This window comes from Emydura macquarii, unplaced genomic scaffold, assembly GCF_026122565.2.
Source record: "Emydura macquarii macquarii isolate MOO-44397 ecotype Brisbane River unplaced genomic scaffold, CSIRO-AGI_Emac_v2 contig_2473, whole genome shotgun sequence".
In the NCBI taxonomy this organism is placed as follows: Eukaryota; Metazoa; Chordata; order Testudines; family Chelidae; genus Emydura; species Emydura macquarii.
In genome coordinates this window covers 13049800-13070210 of record NW_027132610.1, presented here as the reverse complement: position 1 = coordinate 13070210, position 20411 = coordinate 13049800, and the positions used below count along the sequence as shown (strand labels likewise).

At 44.2% G+C, this 20411-nt stretch overlaps 1 protein-coding gene across 9 annotated transcripts in view; it reads right to left on the bottom strand.

Moving 5' to 3' along the window:
- Positions 1-20411, bottom strand: part of NBEA (neurobeachin) — a 748678-nt gene that overhangs the window by 554827 nt on the left and 173440 nt on the right. For all 9 annotated transcript variants that reach the window (XM_067562991.1, XM_067562985.1, XM_067562986.1 and 6 more), the window contains exons 9-10: positions 3030-3227; positions 1823-1956 (exon numbers count right to left, since the gene is read on the bottom strand). In XM_067562991.1, the coding sequence (XP_067419092.1) occupies positions 1823-1956; positions 3030-3227 (332 nt within the window). The remainder of the gene's footprint in view (positions 1-1822; positions 1957-3029; positions 3228-20411) is intronic.

Below are 20411 nucleotides of genomic sequence, written 5' to 3'. Positions count from 1 at the left end.
ATTTATGGGATCTTTTTAATTTAGATAGTAGGATTTTAGCAAGGATTTTTAATATTTGGTTTTTAAATAGACAGATTCCAGAGTGTTTTAAAGGCAATCGAACGATCTTAATTCCTAAAGTCAAGGATCCAGAAGAGTTGATGAAAACATCATCTTGGAGGCCACTGACTATTGGTTCGATTTGGATTAGGTTGTATACAAAAATTTTAGCTAAAAGATTGTCAAGTGCTGTTAAATTATGCCCCAGACAAAAAGGTTTTATCACAGCCCCTGGCTGTGAGGAAAATATATCAACTTTAGAAAAGTTAATTAAAGGGGCCAAGAGAAAAAGACGAAATAGCTGTTGTTTTTATTGATCTTGCTAAGGCATTTGATTCGGTTGGCCATGGTCACATTTTAAAGGGGTTAAAAAGATTTGGAATATCAGAGAGTTTTATTGATATTGTTAAGGATTTGTATACAGATTGTTACACTGAAGTTAGTGTTGGTGAGGAAAAGACAGAACCCATTTTAATTAAGAGTGGAGGTAAGCAAGGTGACCCACTCTCCCCTATTTTATTTAACATTGCCATGGATCCTCTCTTAAATAGGTTGGAAGATGAAGGTGAGGGTTTTATAGTTCAGGGTAGAAAGATAACTTCATTGGCTTTTGCCGACGATATTGCTATATTAAGTAGGTCCTATAAGGGGATGGTTAAGAACTTAAAAATTCTTAATCAGTTTTGTAAAAATTCGAGTTTAAAAGTAAATGTTAAAAAGACAAAGGGCTTTCATATTTTCCAAGTAAAGAACTATCTAAAATGATTAGAAATTATTCACCGCTATTAATTATGATAAAATACACAATAGAGTTGATTAAAAAAATCTGGCTAATGTTCTGGGCAGGGGAAAAAGGCCCCTATGCCTATCCCTGGAAAGAGGTTTGAGTTGCACAGCCCTTGTATAGACTTTAAACCAGGAGTAGTCAATTACTTTTTGTCAAGATCAAAAGTTCCTGGTCAAGGTATAGCCAAGGTCCAAACTCCAGAAAAACAATAAAAAACAACCCAACAATAATAAGTATATGAAGATTTTTGGTCTGTTCAAAAGCATCTGGCAGTCTGGATTTGGCCCGCGGCCCACCTGTTGACTACCCTCTACATCCATCCATGAAGGGGAGCAAGACATTGTTTTCTAGAAGATTCTTGAAGACCAGCAGCCCCGTTGTACATATCTTACACATGGGGACAGGCAGAGGCAATTCTCAAAGAACACTTTTCCAGTTCTCGGCTGTCTGACTCAAGCTGTTCAACATCAATGATATGCCCTGAGCCACAGCCACCATTCTCCATAACTCACAGCTATGCCTGCGGCTAATAGACCAGGGGCCCCAACTCTATCCTGATGCAGCATATGCAGTCTTCGCCAACTGATTGACTCATCAGAGCCCTGAAACTTCCTGCACAGCAGTATTACTGTTGATGTGGTGTCCTTTGTTAATTTGGGATAATAGGCCTTAATTAACCTTAATTAAGCAAGATCTACTGCATTAACAAAATATACATATTTTGTAAGTGCATCTGTGGAGGATTGAACTCAGTGTTTAGTGCACAACATTGATTTCATTTTCCTATGGAATTTCCTTTAGTTTAAAAGCATTCTTCAGTAGGATATTATATCTTACAGTACCGTGGTACATGCCATTTAAAAAGATAATGTTTTCACACCAGGAACAGAAAGGAGAGAGCACATAAGTCACAGCATTTATTTTAATCAAATTACCACAAGAAAAAGAAAAAAGGTTGCTAGCATAGTTTATGTTAAATACTTGAAAGAAGCTTACCAGACAGTTGTTTCCACTTGACTGTCATTTAGCTGTCGATTGTCTAACTGGGCAAAGAGAGGAAAAAGAACCTGAATCCCTCCAATCGAATGAATTGCACTGTGAATTGAGTGGGTTACTATAGCTTTCACATCCTATATTAAAAAACAAAAAAAAAGTTTCTCCATTTTAGTTTCTATTTGCCATTATCACATGGTACCATAAATGTCTAATAATTAACATCTAGTTACTAGTTGAGTTTCAAAGACAAGTGTGGCAACTCTTGATTTACTGTACTTTGTTTTCTGCAAATTAGTTTAAATGCTATAAAGATAACCTCTTTTCATAACCTCAAGCCATACAAATATGTAAACAAACACAACAAAGTTATGTTTCATACAAAGTCTTATATAGGTAACATACAGTGTAAGATACCTATGGCTATTTTGCCACAAAAGAAGTTATTAAAAATACTTTAACTTTAGAATGCTTTAGTTGGTTCAATTTTAATGTTACACTGGAGCTATTCAAACTTTAGTTTCATTACCTAAAAGTTCACTCAAAATAATTGGGCTGGAAAATAGGGCAAGCATCAAATCGATAGCTTTCAACATATAATTTGATAAATTACTGTTTATTATGTAAAATACACATTTCTTTAATGCATCATTAATAATTTTGGCTCAAAAAAACAAGAGAAAGAAAGGTGAGAATGATAGCTACTCAGATTTACAACAAACATTCATCTAGAACTAAAGCAATGCTAAATGAAGACAGCAATTATTACTGTATTATTGTACAAACATAGATTTGGCAGAGATCACAGAATTTCTGTGTTAGTAGAGTTTGGCCTACACACACAAGATAGTTCTGGAGAAAAAGTACAGTTACATACATCTTGCCAATCAATGCACCTTATCAAACAATTAATAGGTTATATATTGATGATAGCCACAAATGAAGCAGTGTTTGCTATCCTTCATCCTGAAGGAAAGATACAGAAATGTCGGCCAGTACAAAAGGAAGAGAAATCCATGGGTTAAATGGAGGAAGTGACAGCATCAGTCAAATGAGGTGTCAAAGGGGGTAATGGATACCAGGAGAGTCTACACACACTAAAAGATGATAATACTATTTAGAAACAGACCCTCAATCAAACTTTGGCAGCCTTTATTGCTGTGAACTCCATTAACGAAAACTTGAAAATAAAGAACCAATACAAACAAACCTGAAGCATAAGAGCATGTGGAGAGTGTACAAAAATTGAAGGGTTTTCCTTTGGTGAGGATTCAAGGCATAGTTGAGCATCAGTAGCCTTAGCGTTGTAAGTAAAAGCAATACTGCTTGCAAGTTTCCCATCATATAGAACTTGTTTGTGGTGCTCAGCCAGATGAATGTCACTCTCAGATTTAAATTTGAAAGTACTCTGGGGAAAAAAAACGGGACTTGAAGAGTATATGTTTTAAATGAACAATAAAAATTATATGTAACAAAATCCCAGTGCTAGCAAGCAATACAGAATCTATTATTAAACTATATTGTGTATTTTCTGATGTTTTCCAAATATTTTAATACATTTGAGCCACAAGTCTATATCTTGAATTTTATTACCAGTGGTAATGTAAAACTAGGATGAGGGCGGGGAATCATTTTTTCACCCTAAAAGAACAAATCAAAGTATTCACTATATGCTATTATTAACATGTCATTTTGTTCGGTATGATTTATTCTTCTTGGCATTAATGTTTTAACAATTAATCCGTTTCAGACAATATATCGCAAAAAGCAGATAATATTAATAGTAATACAGTATACATCTTCCAAAGTACAGGACATTTCAATTATTCTACATTTTATTTAGAATAATTCAAGCTTAATGAATTTGTATTACTTAACTTGTTCTTTATTTATGAATCCTTTTATCTCACATTAGTAAACTGGCAATCCATGTTAAACAAAGATAATTTTTCAATTACACCAACCAGAATTGCCAAAGATATTAGAAACTTCTTACATACTGGATGCAATTTTATACTTTCAATAATTTTTCATATGTTCTTAATCATGCTTCTTTGACTTTTTACCAATTACATTAAATGTCTATCAAACCAAAAGAAAATATTTTAACAGAAGGGCTTCTACGTGCATACACTTCCCATGGCATCTACCAATATCTTTTTGGTTTAATGGAGAGGATTTTTATGAAACAGCATGCATCCCATGCTTCATTAGCTGGCAGACAGTAACACATTCTAAAGACCTACTGATGTGAAAAACTACTTACAACAATAAAGAAATCAAAAGAATATTCCAAATGCCAGATTTAAAAAACAATGATTTTCAAAGTTAAATCCTTCTTAAGGGAAAGTCTGGAAATCTGTATTACTATTAAATATACTGTGATTCTTATTTGATCCAAAACCATGTTTTCTGGCAACACTGTCAAACTGACCAAGCATGAAGAGATACATTAATTTCCTTCTGCAACAAGCTGTCAACTTTACTTGATTTACTACTTTAGCATGCTATAATCATTTGACAGCTGTAGGGAGGCAACTAGTGGTAAAACACAGTATCCATAAAAATAAACCAAAATTGTTAGAAATTATTACCAGTAAAATAATGCAGCTTGAATTTCAATTTAATGATTTCTAAAAACATCATTTATATTATCTACACTGAACGCTAATCATAATTCACATTGCTCAAGCTGCATACAACCAATCACACATGGTATTTCAAAGTGTGCAACTGGTTCATCTCTTTCTGTCCTCAACTTCCCCCATTTACACCCCCAATCAGTCTTATATGTAATATTTGTATCAGGAGAGACAGGTGGGCATGCTATCCAAGTCCACTGCTGTCCAGGCTAGTACAAAAGAAAGACACTTTGTAGGAGATCCTTACCCCCCTTCCCACAAATTACATTTTCTTACAAATATACAGCTATTCTTCATGTAATGCAGCTAGCTTTTGCTGATGATGCTAGCCAGGCCTCATTTATCAGTTAATATGCATAGTTACATTACCTCACAAACATTTGCCTCAGAAATGGGGAATAGGTCTTTTTAAAAAATGAGACATTTCTCTAAATGTACAGATAATTCAAGTATCATGCTGACTGCCCCTCCCCCGGTGTCAAAAGTAGTGTCCTACATATTGAGCAAATTTACATTTGCCTTTTTGCTGATTTCATAAAAGATTTGCATTCCCGCTTCTGACACATTTTCAAGTTTCACCACCACATAAACTCTCCTCCTATGCAGCAAAAATTACCATAACCCTGAGTTTATAAAAATACCTCTTCATGGAGCAAAAAGCCCACATATATATTTTTTTTTTAAACTACTTTGCCAGATTTCTAGGTTTGCAACTATAAGTATGGCAGTTTCATATTATTATTTGACCTTTACATTTTGATAGCACTTAGAAGCCTAACTCAGGTTGATTTAGACACAGAGAAATGGCAAAACTCTACACCATTTTTGTCACTATAAATGGTAATGGATTTTTAACATAAGTCTTAAAAGTAATTTCAGTAGCTTCCTACTACTTCAGGGATTAACACTAGGAAACTTGTTATCCAGTTTAAAGTTACCACAAATCTAAACTTCTATTCACTTCGATCTGATATGATCATTGAATAATGGAAAGACAAATGCAATTTAAAATGAAATTACAAGAAATACTTTGACTCACTACTTTATGAGAAATCAGGGATCAACCAGGGAGAGGAAAGTAGGAAAGATACAAATGACAAATAGGTCAAGGAAGGAAGCCCTGCATTCACACAGGTAGTTTTATTTTTAAACAAGCCCTCTGATACCTTTTCAATTAGTATTTTAACAAGGTTGAGTTTTTTTTTTTTTTAATTATTACCTACCTGCTGAGAAAAAGAAATGACAAACGCAAGCAGAGGAGTCATTAATACTCCTGGGCACAAAAGGTGGGAATGGCTCTATGAGAAAAGAGGATGGAGAGTGTGTGCTGAGGGCTCCCAAGAGAAGAACCTTCTCCCCAGGCTTTGTTTTTTGCTTCGAATCTTGGTTCTCTTATTTGTTTTCTTTATTAATGAAAGACAGCCACCAGAAAGAGGGTAAATTTGCAATTTAAATAATATGTCTAGGCAGTACTTATATAGCAGTTTAAGTGAAGAACCAGCTCACAACGCGCTGCAAAGGGGTGGAATTTGTGCTGACTAGCTTTAAACAATGTATAACAGTCCAAAGGGTTTAAGAAATTATGAGTAGAGCTGGAGAATATTTTTTTGAATAGCAAATTTGCTAAAAAATGGATTTTTCAAGGCATTGAAAATTGGGTCAAATTCAGTGAATAATTTGTTTTTTCCCCCCTGAAATGTAACACAAATTACATCACTCAATCAGCACAATTTTTTTGTTTGGGCGATATACAAGTCAGTTTTGATTTGAAACTAACTAATCTTTTTTTTGGATTTTTCAGTTCAGCTGCCAAACCAAAAAGCACTCAGCTCTAATCTTTAGAAATTGTGGGGGGAGGGTAATGTTTTTTCAACCTTTTTGTATTGTTGAAATAGCAGAATTTCACATGTTATTCTCTGTTTTAGGCAGAGAACTAAATCACTATAATGAGAGCCCTCAATTGAAGGCATGCAGGTTTTTTAATTTTTGCAAAGAACCTCTCTTCCAAACATTTATGTGCACTTAGTGCTCAACAGATCTTTAAACATGGAACAAAAATGTTTAACCAATCCAAATAAAAATGTATTCTTCTAATTTATTTACACTTCTGCCACATAATTGTTTTTCAGTCCTTCAGCACAAACAGAGAAAGTCAAGAACTAGCATATTTAGAGTGGAAAAAAGGCAAAAAGGACAAAAACATTTCAAACCTATTTTGTAAAAGAAAAAACAGCAAAAAAGGCACCATTTTATTTTCCTTTGCAAGTAACATTTAAAGGATTATTAATAATTTTGTTGAAAAACTAGGATTCACGGAAGCTTCATATATTACATCCACAACAAGTAAAAGAGTGTTAGGATTGCAAAGTCAAGCAGCTAAAGTTAGGAAATGCTGGAACTAAACATTTTTGTACAGTCTGGCCTCCTTGTGCCTATGACTCTTCATACCCTTAAGTCACATGATCACAGGCTATTCTTTCCCACAGGACCCATTCCTCATTCAAATGGTGATTACTAACTTTTGACTGATTAACTTTGCAGCATGATCCAAACCTGGTTTACCTCAACATGACATTGGATAGATCATTAAGGTACCATAACGACTTGAGGAAGATAGCAACCAAAGTCACACACGAAATAACTTGCTCAGAAATCGGTCAGGTTCAACCTGGAATGTGAGTACCTGGACACCAACATCAGCCCTTTTCCTCTGTTATTCAACAGCAGAGTACTCTGTTCCTGTCTGGTGTTGCTCGTCTCACTCAAGGCTGGTTAATGAAGAGCTTAAAGCTATGGGTAGTGTTACCAGGACTTTATGGGCAACTCCGTTTAAAGGAAAGGTAAGTAACCTCTATTTCTTCTTCTTCAAGTGCTGATCCCTGTGTGTTTTCCACATGTGGGTGATTGGTAAGCAGCATTCAGATAGGAGGAGGGTCTGAGGATGCAGTTGGTATGGGTATCTGTAATATTACTATTACTGTTCCCACAGCTGGATCTGCAGATGCCTGGACTAGGGCATAATGCTTCATAAAGGTGTGGACGGAGCATCAGGTAGCTGCCTACACATGTCCAGTATCAATATCTCTTGAAAAGATGCAGTTGAGGTTGCTTGTGTGGTCATAGAACAAGTCTGGGAGAGGAATGTGCGCCAACTGATAACAGAAAATGTTGCATCCAGAGATCCACATAGAGACGGTAGAAGATGCTTGTCCTTGTGATCACCCTGATATAGCAACAAATAATCTTGAGCTACATTTACACTGACAGCAGCAAAATCGCAGAACCCAGATCGATCTTTCAGGATCGATTGAGCAGTCAGTGAGACCCGCTCAATCGATCAGGAAGTCAACTGAGTAAGTCCACCCCCTCAAGTAGCATAGCGCTGAGTCGACGGGAGGCTCAGCGCAGTGTGAACAGCGCACAGAAGGGAAGCTGAGCAGTCGACGTCAGTTACACAAACTACTCTGAGTAGTTTGCGTAACTCCCGTTGACTGCTGCCGAATCGTGCGGTCAGTGTGAACCAGCCCTTGGTGTTTTCCTAATTGTTTTTTTTTAGAGTACTAGGTTGAGAACCCATTGTGATGTTGGTTTCACCACTAATTTCATTAATTGGAACTTTCAGAAAGCAAATTATGGTTGGGTGAGTAAAAATAGAATGGCCTTCCATCGGAGGATGGAAAGCACTGATTACTGCTAGATGGACCTGCAATTAGCTAATGGAAAGTCCTGATGTCTTAACAGGAGAGTCCAAAATAGCAGGAATACCCACAGACTCTGATAACTGCTTCTATTGTATCCATGTAGAGAAAAGCCTCCATTTAACTAGACAGCACTTTCCAGTAGAGACTTTTCTGCTGTGATTGAGGATTGTTTGGATGGCCTCTGAACATTAAATTTCCAGGTTTAACATCTGTCCAAATACCAGGCTATAAGATGCAGAGGGTCAAGGGTGGGATGTCTGATCTAGCCCAACAGGCCTGAAAGGGTTGGATCCTCATGGAAGGACAGACTGATATTCATAGAAGGTCTGGAACCCGGAACTGTCTAGGCAAATTGGGTGTGATGAGATAACCCTGGCGTTGTCAAGATGAATTTTTAACAAAATGTGAGACAGCTGGAGAAAGGAAAGGAAGGTATTCTTCATATGATCTGTCCTGTTTAGCAGAAGGGCATCACCCCTGGAATTTTGTCTTAGTGCCATTCTGAAGCAGCAGAGACTTAATTTCTTGTTTGTTTGACAGGCAAACAGATCCCAAGATGATGTTTCCCACTGGGTGAAAATGTCATTTAAAACAGAATTGTGTATTTCCCAGTCATGGTCTCTGGAGAAGTACCTGCTGATATTCTCCACCAGACTTCAGAGCACCCAGTAGGTATGTTGACTCGAGTATGATGCGCTGATTGATGAATCAATTCCATAAATTCACTGCCTCAATACACAGCAGGAGAGATTTCACTCCACCCTGCTTATATAAGCCAGTCGTCATGTTGTTTGACAGCTTAATGTGATGGAATCGAATGAGGGGGAGGAATGTATTGCTGGCTAGGCAAACTGCCCTCTGCTCCAGGAGATTGATATACATTCTGATCTCCCTGGGTGACCACGATTGGCACAGTGTGATTGTCAATGTGAGCTCCCCATCCTATGAGGGATGCATCTCTGATTATAGTTGCGTCTAATGTAGGCAGGAAGATAGGAATTCCAAATCTCCCCTGTTTGGGTTCCATCCACCATATGAAAGAGGCTCTTACCTTTTGGAGAACTGTTCCCTCGATATTCATGTCATCTCTATCCAGTAGATAGACAGACCGAGTCAGGCTTGTAGGCAGTGGAGCTGAAGCATGGTGAATGGCATTATGTAAGTATATGGCTCTATGGTCTAATAGGGAAAGACAGACTGATTGTGGAGTGTGATCTGAGGGCGACTTGAGTTATCAGGCTGTTCATGGTCTGAAATCTGTCCGTGGGAAGGTAGGCCTTCACTGACAATGAGCATAGGGTCGCTCCTTTGAAATCTATAGTTCTCGTCAAAGTGGATTTTTCCTTATTTACACAGATCCTCAATGATGTCAGAAAGTGGAGTCAGAACAGCGGTGCCAACTGGGTCTTCTGCTTTGATCTGCCCAAACAGAGTCAATTGTCCAGATAAGGGAAAACAGTGTAGCTGCTGCATCTCATCTGTGCCGCCACTACAGAGAAGATCTGGGTGCTGACGCCAACTCAAATGGGAGTATTCTGAACTGGTAGTGCTTCCACCCTGCCACGAATCGAAGGAATTTTCTGTGGGACATGAAATTAAGCATCTTTCATGCTGCAAGATGAGAACCATGTGTTCTCCAGGCAGGGAATTATTGAAGCCAGCATTGCCTGGAAGAATTTGAATTTGCGAATAAAGGCATTTAGGTTCCATAAATCTAGAATTGGTCTCCTGGTTCCATTTTTCTTGGGGACTAGAAATGTTTCCTTGATGTTGGAATGATACTTGTTCTAGGGTACCTCACTGAAGGAGAGAGTCTGCTTCCTTATTAAGGATCTTCTCATGAGAATAGTCCCTGAAAAAAGGCCTGGAAAGAGGTTTGTGGTGGGAAGGAGAGAAATTCGATTGCGTAGCTGAACTGGATGACCTCTAGAATCCACTTGTCTGTTATTGCCCTCCAATTGTGTATGAAGTGGGCAAGATGGCTAATAAAAGGCTAGTAGGGGGCAGAATATTATGGAATCAATGTTGGGACAGAGTTTTCAAGTGCCCCATCAAAATAAACCCTTAAGTGGTATTGGGCAGTAGTAGCCGACCTAGAGGAAGCCACATATCTGGGTCTTTGCACCCTCTGTCATTCATGCAACAGTTCATAAGGGTGTTGGGGATAAAATGCATAGAGGGGATGTCTGGGGCTATAAGGTTGCTTGTGTTTTCAGGGCCACAGTGTATTGCCCAGGGAGTGGAGGGTAGTCCTGAAGTCATTGTGAGAGTTAAGTGGCTCATCACTCATTTCACTGAAGAGAATGAACTCAAAGGGATGGTTCTGATGAAGCCAGAATCCATGCCTCATAAACATGGTTGTGGCAATGGGTCTACATGCAGTATCAGCTACATCTACTGCCACCTAAAGTGATGTCTTGGCCTCTAATTTGCCTTTCTTGATGAAGGCATGTCTTCCTGTGAAAGTTTGCCTCTGAAATCCAGAAATTTGAATCGCCAAGATCAAGTTGATTGGCATACTTGTCAGTTGGAGTGATCTTGGGGTGCTGTAACCTGGACCTCTCTATAGCTGCCTCTGTCACTGAAGAGTTGGACATGGGATGAGTAAACAGAAATTCTGCCCTTTTAGATGGCACAAAACATTTTTCAACCCTTTTTGGGGGAAGGGGCACTGGAGGCAGGGGTATGCTTCAGTCCTAGCATGTTCCAGAAAGGCCTAGTTGACAGGAAGGGACACACTACTAGGGCAAGAGGGTAACAGAATGTTTAAGAGACTATGTTGGATGTCATAGGCCTCCTTGAATGGGATCTGGATCTTGGCTGACACTCTACAAAAGCTCCAGGCACTGCCTGTCATCAGATGATGGAGTAATTGCCACATCTGACAATGAGGACAAAACACGCATCAGAACCACTGGCACCACTGGATCCAGTTCTACTTCCTCTTCCACAAACTCCAGAGCCGGTTGGTATGGGCAGAAAGAAGAAGGTTGGTTCAATTCCTGAACAGATCCAAGATGTCTACTGTACAGATCTCGAGGAGACCAGTAGGGCCAGTGGGAATGATTGACTGGTTGGGAGAGGCCCCTAAGGGAGTGGGTACCAATTGTCCCCTGGGTAGTCATAACTGGGAGATGGGCAGATCTGAGACCTCCTATGTAATCTGCCTGAGCTTGTCCCCGCTTGGAGGTAAAGACTCACCAGAAACACTGGATTTAGCCGATGAAAAGGTAGGTCCCTGTTCTACCGGCAGTGCCAATGGTACCGGAGGGAGAATGCTCCAGCTACTGTTGGTGGTAGGGAAGGATCCTCTTCTCCTTGACATGGCCTATTCTGGTGTTGAAATGTCTCTGAGGAAAATCAGTCCTGATAGGAGAGGGAACTGTGGATAGGGTAAAACAAAAATGTCCTCCAGTGAAGTTAAGGTTTCACTTTTTCCTGAAGTTTCAGGAGTTGCAGAGGTTGGGACTGGCAGATCCAGTATGTCCAATGATCTGGCACTCGTAGTACCCCAACTGGACTGTGCCAGACCATAGAATGGGAGTCCTAGGTGGAATTTCTTAGGCAATGGGTGCCTATCTTTCAGCCTATGAGGTGGAAATGACGGATCCTTCTTCCATTGTGCCTTTCCTTCTTGGATGGAAGATTTATGTGGCCACAGATCTTCAGGACCCACATGCAAGGACTCACATGACTTCAGCAGAGACAGGGAGGGATCCTTTCTCACAGAGGCATATCTGGAGGGGGATCTATAATTAAAAGCCTATATTTGTGTCCCCTATTCTTATAAGAAGGTTTCTTAAGCTTAATGGTTTTGGCCTCTGCTCTAGAGCTCATGCGTCTCTGCTTACTCTCTGAGGCCACTGTACAGGGATCACCCCAGCGAGGGTCCGACTGGGGTCTCCTGCCTTCATGAGGTGTTTCTGTGCATGGAACTCATCCGGTACAGAAAGGGAAGGAGCAGCATATGCTGCTCTTTGGGCAATATGAGCCTCCCCAAGTCAGAAAGGCAGAACTGGTGTTCGATGCTCACAGAGAATGAAGCAGGGCATGACTATTTTTAAACCCTGGGATTCTGGGCATAGTCCTTTGCAAGGAGAATCTCCCCGAGATGGAAAGCAACTAGACAACTATACTATGGATATATAAAAAACACTAAGTTCAGTGTTACTAAAACTTTTTACCACACACACAAACACACACTCTAAAGTAAAAGAAGATTGTAACAGACACAGAATTTTAACTCAGGCCATGCAGTGATAAGAAACTAGAGAGGTGTTGGCCAATGCCACTATTTATGCCCTCAGTTCAGAGCATGACAAGGGCAACTGTGCAGGCATGGACCAACTAATAGAAAAACAAGGTTACTTACCAGTAACTGATGTTCTTCGAGATGTGTTGCTCATGTCCATTCCACTATAGGTGTGTGCATGCCTCCGTGTACGGCTAGCAGAACTTTTCCCCCCCTTAGCAGATCCCATAAGGCCGGCTCTGGTGCCCCCTGGAGTCTCGCGCGCATGCTGAGGTATATGAAGCACTGCCAGCCCTATGCCCCCTCACTCCCTTCTTTCCGCCAACTCCGGCGGCAGGGACAGAGGGTGGGTTGTGGAATAGACATGAGCAACATCTAAAAGAACTTCAGTTACTGGTAAGTAACATTGTTTTCTTCTTCGAGTGATTGCTCATGTCCATTCCACTATAGGTGACTAACAAGCAGGACCTTGGAGATGGGCCAGAGTTAGCGGTGAGCTGCTTGCAGCCCAGCTCTGCTGAAGCTCACTCCTTCCTGCACCTTGGACAGAGGTGTGGTGGGAAGTGAAGGCCTGTACCGCCAGCCTGGCAGCTGCTTTGCAGATGCCCTGCCCTAGCACTTCTGCTAGGAAGGTTGTAGATGGAGCTTGAGCCCTGTTGGGTGAGTTGTGGTGGCGCCCGGAAGAGGCACCTTCACCTGCTCATAGCCAAACACGATGCCGGGAGTTATTCACAAGGAAATGTGCTGGCGGAGACCAGTGAACCTGTCATCTGGTTGGATGCTGTGAGGAAGAGCTGCATCGCTCTCTGTAACGGCCTCATACATCTGATGTAGAAGCCAGGGCCCCACTCGTGTTCTAGCGAGTGCTGCCTTCTCCTCTCCTCCGAGCCGTGTGGGTCGGGGAACCTGGGGAGAATATGTGATTGGTCCAATGAGACTGGGCAACCCCTTGGGCCGGAGGGGACCGGTGAGGTCTCACTGAACCTTATCTTAAAGACTACAGTATGAGGAAAGAGCTCTAGGGTCAGAACTCTGATCCTGAAGACCTTCCTTGCCGAGGTAAACACCCCCAGGAAGGCCATCTTCCAGGATGGCCAGAGATGAGGGCATGACGCCGTGGGTTTTGGGGGGTGGAGGGGAGAGAGGCCCATGGCCCTGGAAGGACCAGGTCGAGATCTCAGGGAAGCCCTGGGTCATGGGCCTACGGATAGAGCCTCCCACCCCATTCAAGGGCCGAACCGCCATCCAACGGGAGGGCCGCAATCCCTCCTTGAGAGGATGATGGAAGTTCAATATGGCTGCTAGGTGGGTCTTCAGGGAGGCCAGAGTCAGTCCCTGGAGTTTTAGCTGTGTCAGGTATTTCCTGGCTCACCTATACTGGCGAGAGGCCGGGCAGAGTATCTTGGGACTGCTCCCAGCAGGCAACAGCCACTTCCACTTAACCCAGTACACGGCCTGCATGGAGGGTTTCCTGCTACCCATTGGTACACACTGGGCTTGTTCTGAGCAGCTCGCTCATCACCTCTCAGCCACCGACCTATCACTCCTGGAAATGTTGGGGATCCGGTCTGGGCACCACAGGTGACCGTGATCGTGGGAACTGGAATCACGCTGGCTCGGAGGCTCCTGAGGCAGGCGATCAAGAAATCTAGCAGCATGGTGAACCCATGCTGGCGTGGCCAGCTGGAACAATCAGGATAGCATCTGATTAGTCCTTCCGAGTTGAGCAGGACTGTATGCAGGAAGGTAGGTCAGGAGAGCCAATATAAAGGTCTCTGATCACTATGGACGAATGGCGTTGGCGAGCACCCCTGCCCCTTGACCATGGAGAGAGCAGCACTGTGGACACTTAGTGCTGCAGGTCAATACAGCCAGATTCCCTTTAGGGAAACCCCCCTCCTGATGGTTGTAGACACCCTTAGTAAGCGTAGCGACCCCTCATGGTGAGGAAGAGCGACCCCTTGGCGCAGTCTGCCTCGCCGTTCCTCACCCCTTGGGAAGTGATCACTGCCAGGTCCCAAAGACCGATAGGTTCCCTTCATAAGGCTGACGAATGGGCTCCCGACGCCTGTTGGTGTAGTACGTGGTTGCTACACTGACAGCACCTGTACCTCCCTGCTTTTGATAAAGCGGAGGGACCTTCCGCACGCTCTGCGAGTGTTTCACAGGTCTTTTCATCGGTGTGCTGACGCCTGTCCTTCCTTGGCCAGACGTCTTGTAAGCCGAGGTGAGCGCTGATATGGCAGTGGACTCTTTGCTCAAGGTGGCCGCTATCAGGGTAACGGAAGGAGCCTCTTCCTTGAACGGAATGCCCCTTCACACATCCTGAGGAGTCGTTCACCAGACTCAGGAGGCTAGGGCTTGCTGCTGTCAGGTTATTACTTTTTTGTTGTTGTTGTTGTTTTTGGGGGGTTTGAGAGGGGGAAGGGGACAAGAGGGGATCGTAGCCCCTCGGTGTATAAACTGCCTGCTCAGACTGTATCCTGGGGCCGTGACTGAAGCGGCCCACGTGTCAGGCTAGCTATCCTCACTGCATAGGTGCAGGCCATCCTGTGCCCTATCCGCTGTCGGCAACCTTTGGCTGTTGTTGTAGGGCGTTGTTAGGGAACTCTCACACCCTCAGCATGGCTGCAGCAAGAAGGTCTGGTCCAGGAAGCAACAGGTCACGCCCATGCATTCTGTAGGCTGCACCTGAGTTAACGTGAGCTTTGTGCGTTTACCAGCAGGACCCCGCCAGTCGCAAGACGCCTGACCGGCTCACCATGCTCTGGGCTTGGGACCTGGGCCTCTCTGGACGGACCAAGCCCGTCAAGCGCACAGATATTCCCGCACGGCCTTCAGTAAATCCCATCGGCCAAGTAACAGACCGTGGTGTAAGCCGTAAAGCGTTAGAGGGGGTCACCCTTACCAAGTGGGGAAACCTTGAGGGTGTGCGTCCCTGACATCCGGGGCGGCATACGGGGATCCTGTTCCCACTATTGAAGCTGGGGGGGACCATGCGAGCCTTGAGCCCCTTGTTTGGTATTTGTGTGATGACATAGGTCTGTCACCGTCCTCAAATCCCCCTTTTTTCTTTTTCTTTTTTTTTTTTGGGGGGGGGGAGGGGGAGGGAAGGGGAGCGAGCAAGTACCTGAAGGGGGACCTCTTCCGCCATCGCCTACGGGACCTCTCCCGCTGCTTCTGGCTGAGGCGGCCTCGACCTCCTGCCCTAGCTAGCTGAGCTATCTCAGGGCTCCAGTGGGCCGACTTCTGGATCACCCAAGCCTAAAGGAGGGTATAGGCTAGGGTGCTGCCCTTACGTTCACCAGGAGGAGGGCCTTTCCAATTGCCCCGTAGCCGAGAGGACCTTTACTGAGGGCCTAAGGAGCCAATCAGGGTGGATGGTATTTCATAGATCCCCTGACTCTGTCCCTTTGCCCGTATGTGACAAGACGGCCGTGGCTGGCACCTCCGTTGCTGCTGTCCCTGGAGACCTGCCTGACACCTGAAGGTCTCTGGCAAGTAGAGGCCCAGGGAACGGAGCATGGTCTAGGAGTCCCTGAGATCATGCATCTCCGCCTCCATGCGAACGAAGAGAAGGCTGACCAGTCGATGGAAGAGCCCCTGATATGCTTGCTGGACCTTTTCAGGATAGCCCGGGATTGCAGCCACTAACCTCCGGGCATGCCAATGGAGGAGGGAATGGCTCTACCCACCGAATAGGCAGCAACTGAGGGTGGCAGGAGCACTGCTCTAGCTCCCGCAGGACCCTGCTCTGCAATGGTCTACAGGCTCAGAGTCTGCTGCTGACAGAACCTCTGCAAAGCGGCTCACTGAGTCCCCCGAGGGGTTCATCTTCCACTTGCTGGTAGTGCTATTGAATAAAGTTTTCCCAAACAAGTCTGGCTTGCAATCGCCCTTGTTGTCTGGAGTAGAGCCTGTCTGCCCTGCCTATCCCTGTAGGTGGTGGCAACCACCACCAGGGACCTGGGGCAGACTGGTGAACAGTATTCAAACTCCTTGGCTGGGCATAATACTTTTCAAGGTTCATTTAGGCATCGGGGTTCAGAGGCGGGGGTTTGCGAACGAGACCTTTACTATGTTGGGCGTCCCTCTGTAGGCCAGGGCAGCTAGCACTCTGTGGAGCCCCTTGGTAACATATGAAAGGTTGTCTGACACCCCTTTTGCTCGTTCACCTCCAGCCCTCAGGGGGAGGCCACCTCCTGAGCAGCTCTCGGTGTGCCCTAGAAACAACCAGGGCTCATGAGTGTGCTTCATTTGGTTGGGGGGCGGGGGAGAGGGCCTGCCAGCCCCTCTTCCCACCAACAGGCGGTCCCCACAGAAATCACTGCCCATGAGGTTGAATCATTGTCCGAGGGTGCATGATGTCCTTGTACTTGAGGCATTGAGTGCATCCCCGAGGGGTTGATGGACCATGGTCCCGTTCCCCCTCGGGAAACCCCTTAGGCCCCCATACAGCTATTGGGGTGACCATTGCCTTTGAGGCCATCTGCCTGGGGTTCCAGCACCTTCGTTGATGGTTGCTCTCCCAGGTACTGCATCCCCAAAGGGACACTGAGGCACCGTTGCAGACCACTGCTTGGGCTGCCCAAAGCCTCTTCCTGTGCGGTATCGTCTCTCCAGAGAGCGACCCTTCAGCAACGACCACCTCGATTACCAGGTTCATCGTGGGTGCCACAGCTAGAGCAGCGGTACGGCCCACAGTCCGGCAAGCTGGGGTGACCAAGGCATCATCCCTGCACCGAGGACTTTTTGCCATCTGCATGTGTCTCGGTGCTGAGTCAAGCTCCAGCGACCAGCTCTGCCTGGCCTCGGTGAAGGGTGAACTCCTCGATGCCAAGTCTGTCTCTGGCCACAGGTCTTGACACAGCCCTGGTACGGAGGCGAAACCTCGGTGTCGAGGCTGTCTCCGGCATCCAGGCTTACCTCAGTGCAGGCAAAATCCTCAGTGCCGAGTCTATCTCCAGCATTCGGGTTCTGCACCGCCCCAGCTCCTTGGTACTGAGATTGTCTCTGGTGACCGGGATCAGCGCCGCATACTTGCTGGCAAACTCTTCGGTGCTGGAGCAGTGGGATGGACCTCACCTTGTGCCGGGGGTCAAGTCCCATGTTGGGTGGGCGACTTCACTCTCCCCCTCGATGCAGGTCGGTCCGGCTACCGCAACCTGGGATGACTTCTAGGGGAGCGATCCTGCTCTACCTAGGAAACCAGTCTGCAAGAAATCTTCCACCCTGTACCGGGGATCTCCTGAGCTATTAACATCAGCCCTTAACACCAGCCCCTTCTCTCTCATGTAGGTATGGGTGTCGACGGCACATGCAAGGCCAACAAGGCTCTTGCTGCCCTTCAGCCACCGAAGCCGGTAAGCGCCGAGGGGCTCCCCCACTCCTTGAGTCGGGGAGGCTCTCTGGCTGGAGACGCTGGCTCTGGCAGCGGGTCTCTGCAATCTGACCTCAGTGCAGATCGGTGCACCACCCCGCCTGCTCCGATGGTGTGGGGGAGTCTGAATGCTTCCGTCTCCGCGGTGCCATGTCGGGTCGGTGCAGATGGTGCTCTCTGTACTGGCAGTGTGCTGGATACCGCAGCAAAGCGGTTGGCTCGGAGCCGGCTAGGGGCTCCGTGAGACGGGCTTTCATGCGGATTTTCTGGGAGTCTGAAAGCCTTATCGATCCGTTCTCTTACTTATGAAGACTTCCCCTCCATGCTTTAGGCAGTGGGGGTCAGTTAGCGGGAAAGCCTTCCTGCCTGAGCGCACAGCTTGAAGGCATGACACCGGAGCTTACCCGCTCCCGGTAAAAAAAGCTCAGCTAGACTATCTTCAAAGTGTCTAACTACCACTACAGCAGTGCAGGCAAAATCCTCAGTGCCGGTTTCATCTAAAAAAACTTAGTTTAAAATTTAAACACGGGGAATAAAGCGCTTGCAATGGAAACGTAAGCAGTTCCAGTAACCGCCACAGGCAGAAAGAAGGAACCGAGGGGGTGTAGGGCCAGCAGTGCCTCATATACTGCGGCACGTGCCCGGGACTCCAGGGGGCACTAGCGCCGGACCTATGGCATCTGCTAAGGGGAAAAGGTTCCGGTAGCCGTGCATGGAGGCGTGCACACACTTATAATGGAATGGACATGAGCAATCACTTGAAGAAGAACTGTTCCATCAGAATTTTTTCTACCATCTCTAGTGTAGATTCTCATATTATGATCTACAACCCCACTACTTATTCTGGGCACAAGCTATGTGTGGGCTTATAAGTACAGTTGCTCAGCAGATCCAAGATGGTGAAATAGCTCAGAGAAGTAACTGCCCCCAACCTTTGTCCAAAACATATAACCTTTACTTTTGGGTTTTGTGCATCTCAACTATTTTTTTCTACCCACGGACAGACATTTATAGACACTAAAAAAAGTATCTTCTAGTGTTTCCAGCCCAGGTTTGTAACTAGAGTTTTCATATGGTTGGGCAACATCTGGATAACTTATCTGAACTGACCTACAAACCTCTTGGGAAGTTTCCAGAATTGTGTACTCTAATGTGGCAGACTACAAATTCTGCAAGAGCTTTTTTTGTTTTTAAATTAATTAAATATGAAAATAACTGGTACAGTCAGTACTCTTGTTTACTGTGATGATATATTTCATTATATATTGTTCCTACATTTTTAGTTCTTTGTATAACAACAACTTTATGTACAATGCATAATAAAGGTTGATAAGAAGAAAGTTTGAGATTTTGGCAGCTTGGAAATGAAATAACTTGCACTTTCAGCATGGAGGGATGTGCAGGAGGCCATCTGGAATTGTGTGGTTAACCTAGCAGTTGTGTGATTCTAATAAAATGCTCAGTAGTGAAAGAGTTAACCATGTTGATATTTAAAATGTCTGCTTTTGTTTTTAGAGTTCACACTTCCCAAAATTATTAATCCAAACTTTCTGCAAACTCCAGTAGAAATCATTTAATTGGTTTACTCTCAATGTTTGCAGGATTATTTTTGCAACCATCAGGATTAGATATCTATTTTTTCTATAACTGAAAGCTCAGATCTCATTGCACAGTATCACTGCAAGTGTTGGCCAATGGATAGTTACCACAGCCATCTCTGTAGTCAAACATAATAAATGAAACAGGATTCTGGACACAAAACAGTGAACTAAAGCAACATTCATTTGCTAAGACTTAACATACACAGTCTACTAGGTGCTGTTTTTTCTTTCAGTACGAGTGAATATGATAGTGTCTAATTCCAGAGAGCCTACACATACCAGTCACATAGGCCATATTTCTTATTATCTATGTCAGTGGTAATCAACCTTTCCAGAACACTGTACTCCTTACAGGGGTCTGATTTGTCTTGTGCATCCCAAGTTTCACCTCACTTTAAAAACTACTTGCTCACAAACTCAGACATAAAAATACAAAAGTGTCCATGAAAGCTTATGCCTGCAGAAATTAAATTTGTTAGTCTTTAAAGTGCTACAGGACTCTCGTTGTTGTTTTTTTTAAAGTGTCACAGCACACTGTTACTGAAAAATTGCTTACTTTCTCATTTTTACCATATCATTATAAAATACATCGACTGGAACATAAATACTGCATTTACATTTCAGTGAGATACTTGAGCTTATTTTTCCACTTATGTACCTTGTCTGAAGTCCAAGCTCCAAGCAATGGGGCTGGGGCTGAAGCCGAAGTCCTGATACCCAGGGTTGAAATATGTAACTTAGCTTCACCAGGCCCCCAGCAACTGCACTGCTTGCCTCCCCCTAATGCCAGCCCTGCACTTGCAAACCCCCTAAACCCATCCCCTGACCCTCCTGGGGGCTGCATCCCCCATGTTGTGAAATACTGATCTAAATGAGCTTAGTACTCACTGGAAGACCCCTGTGTAAGGTTAAGAACCACTGATCTATGTAAAATCACTTATACTCTCCTTTCCATATAATACACATAGACTTTAAAATGTCTTGTATGCTAACTGCATATCATGACAACATTGTTT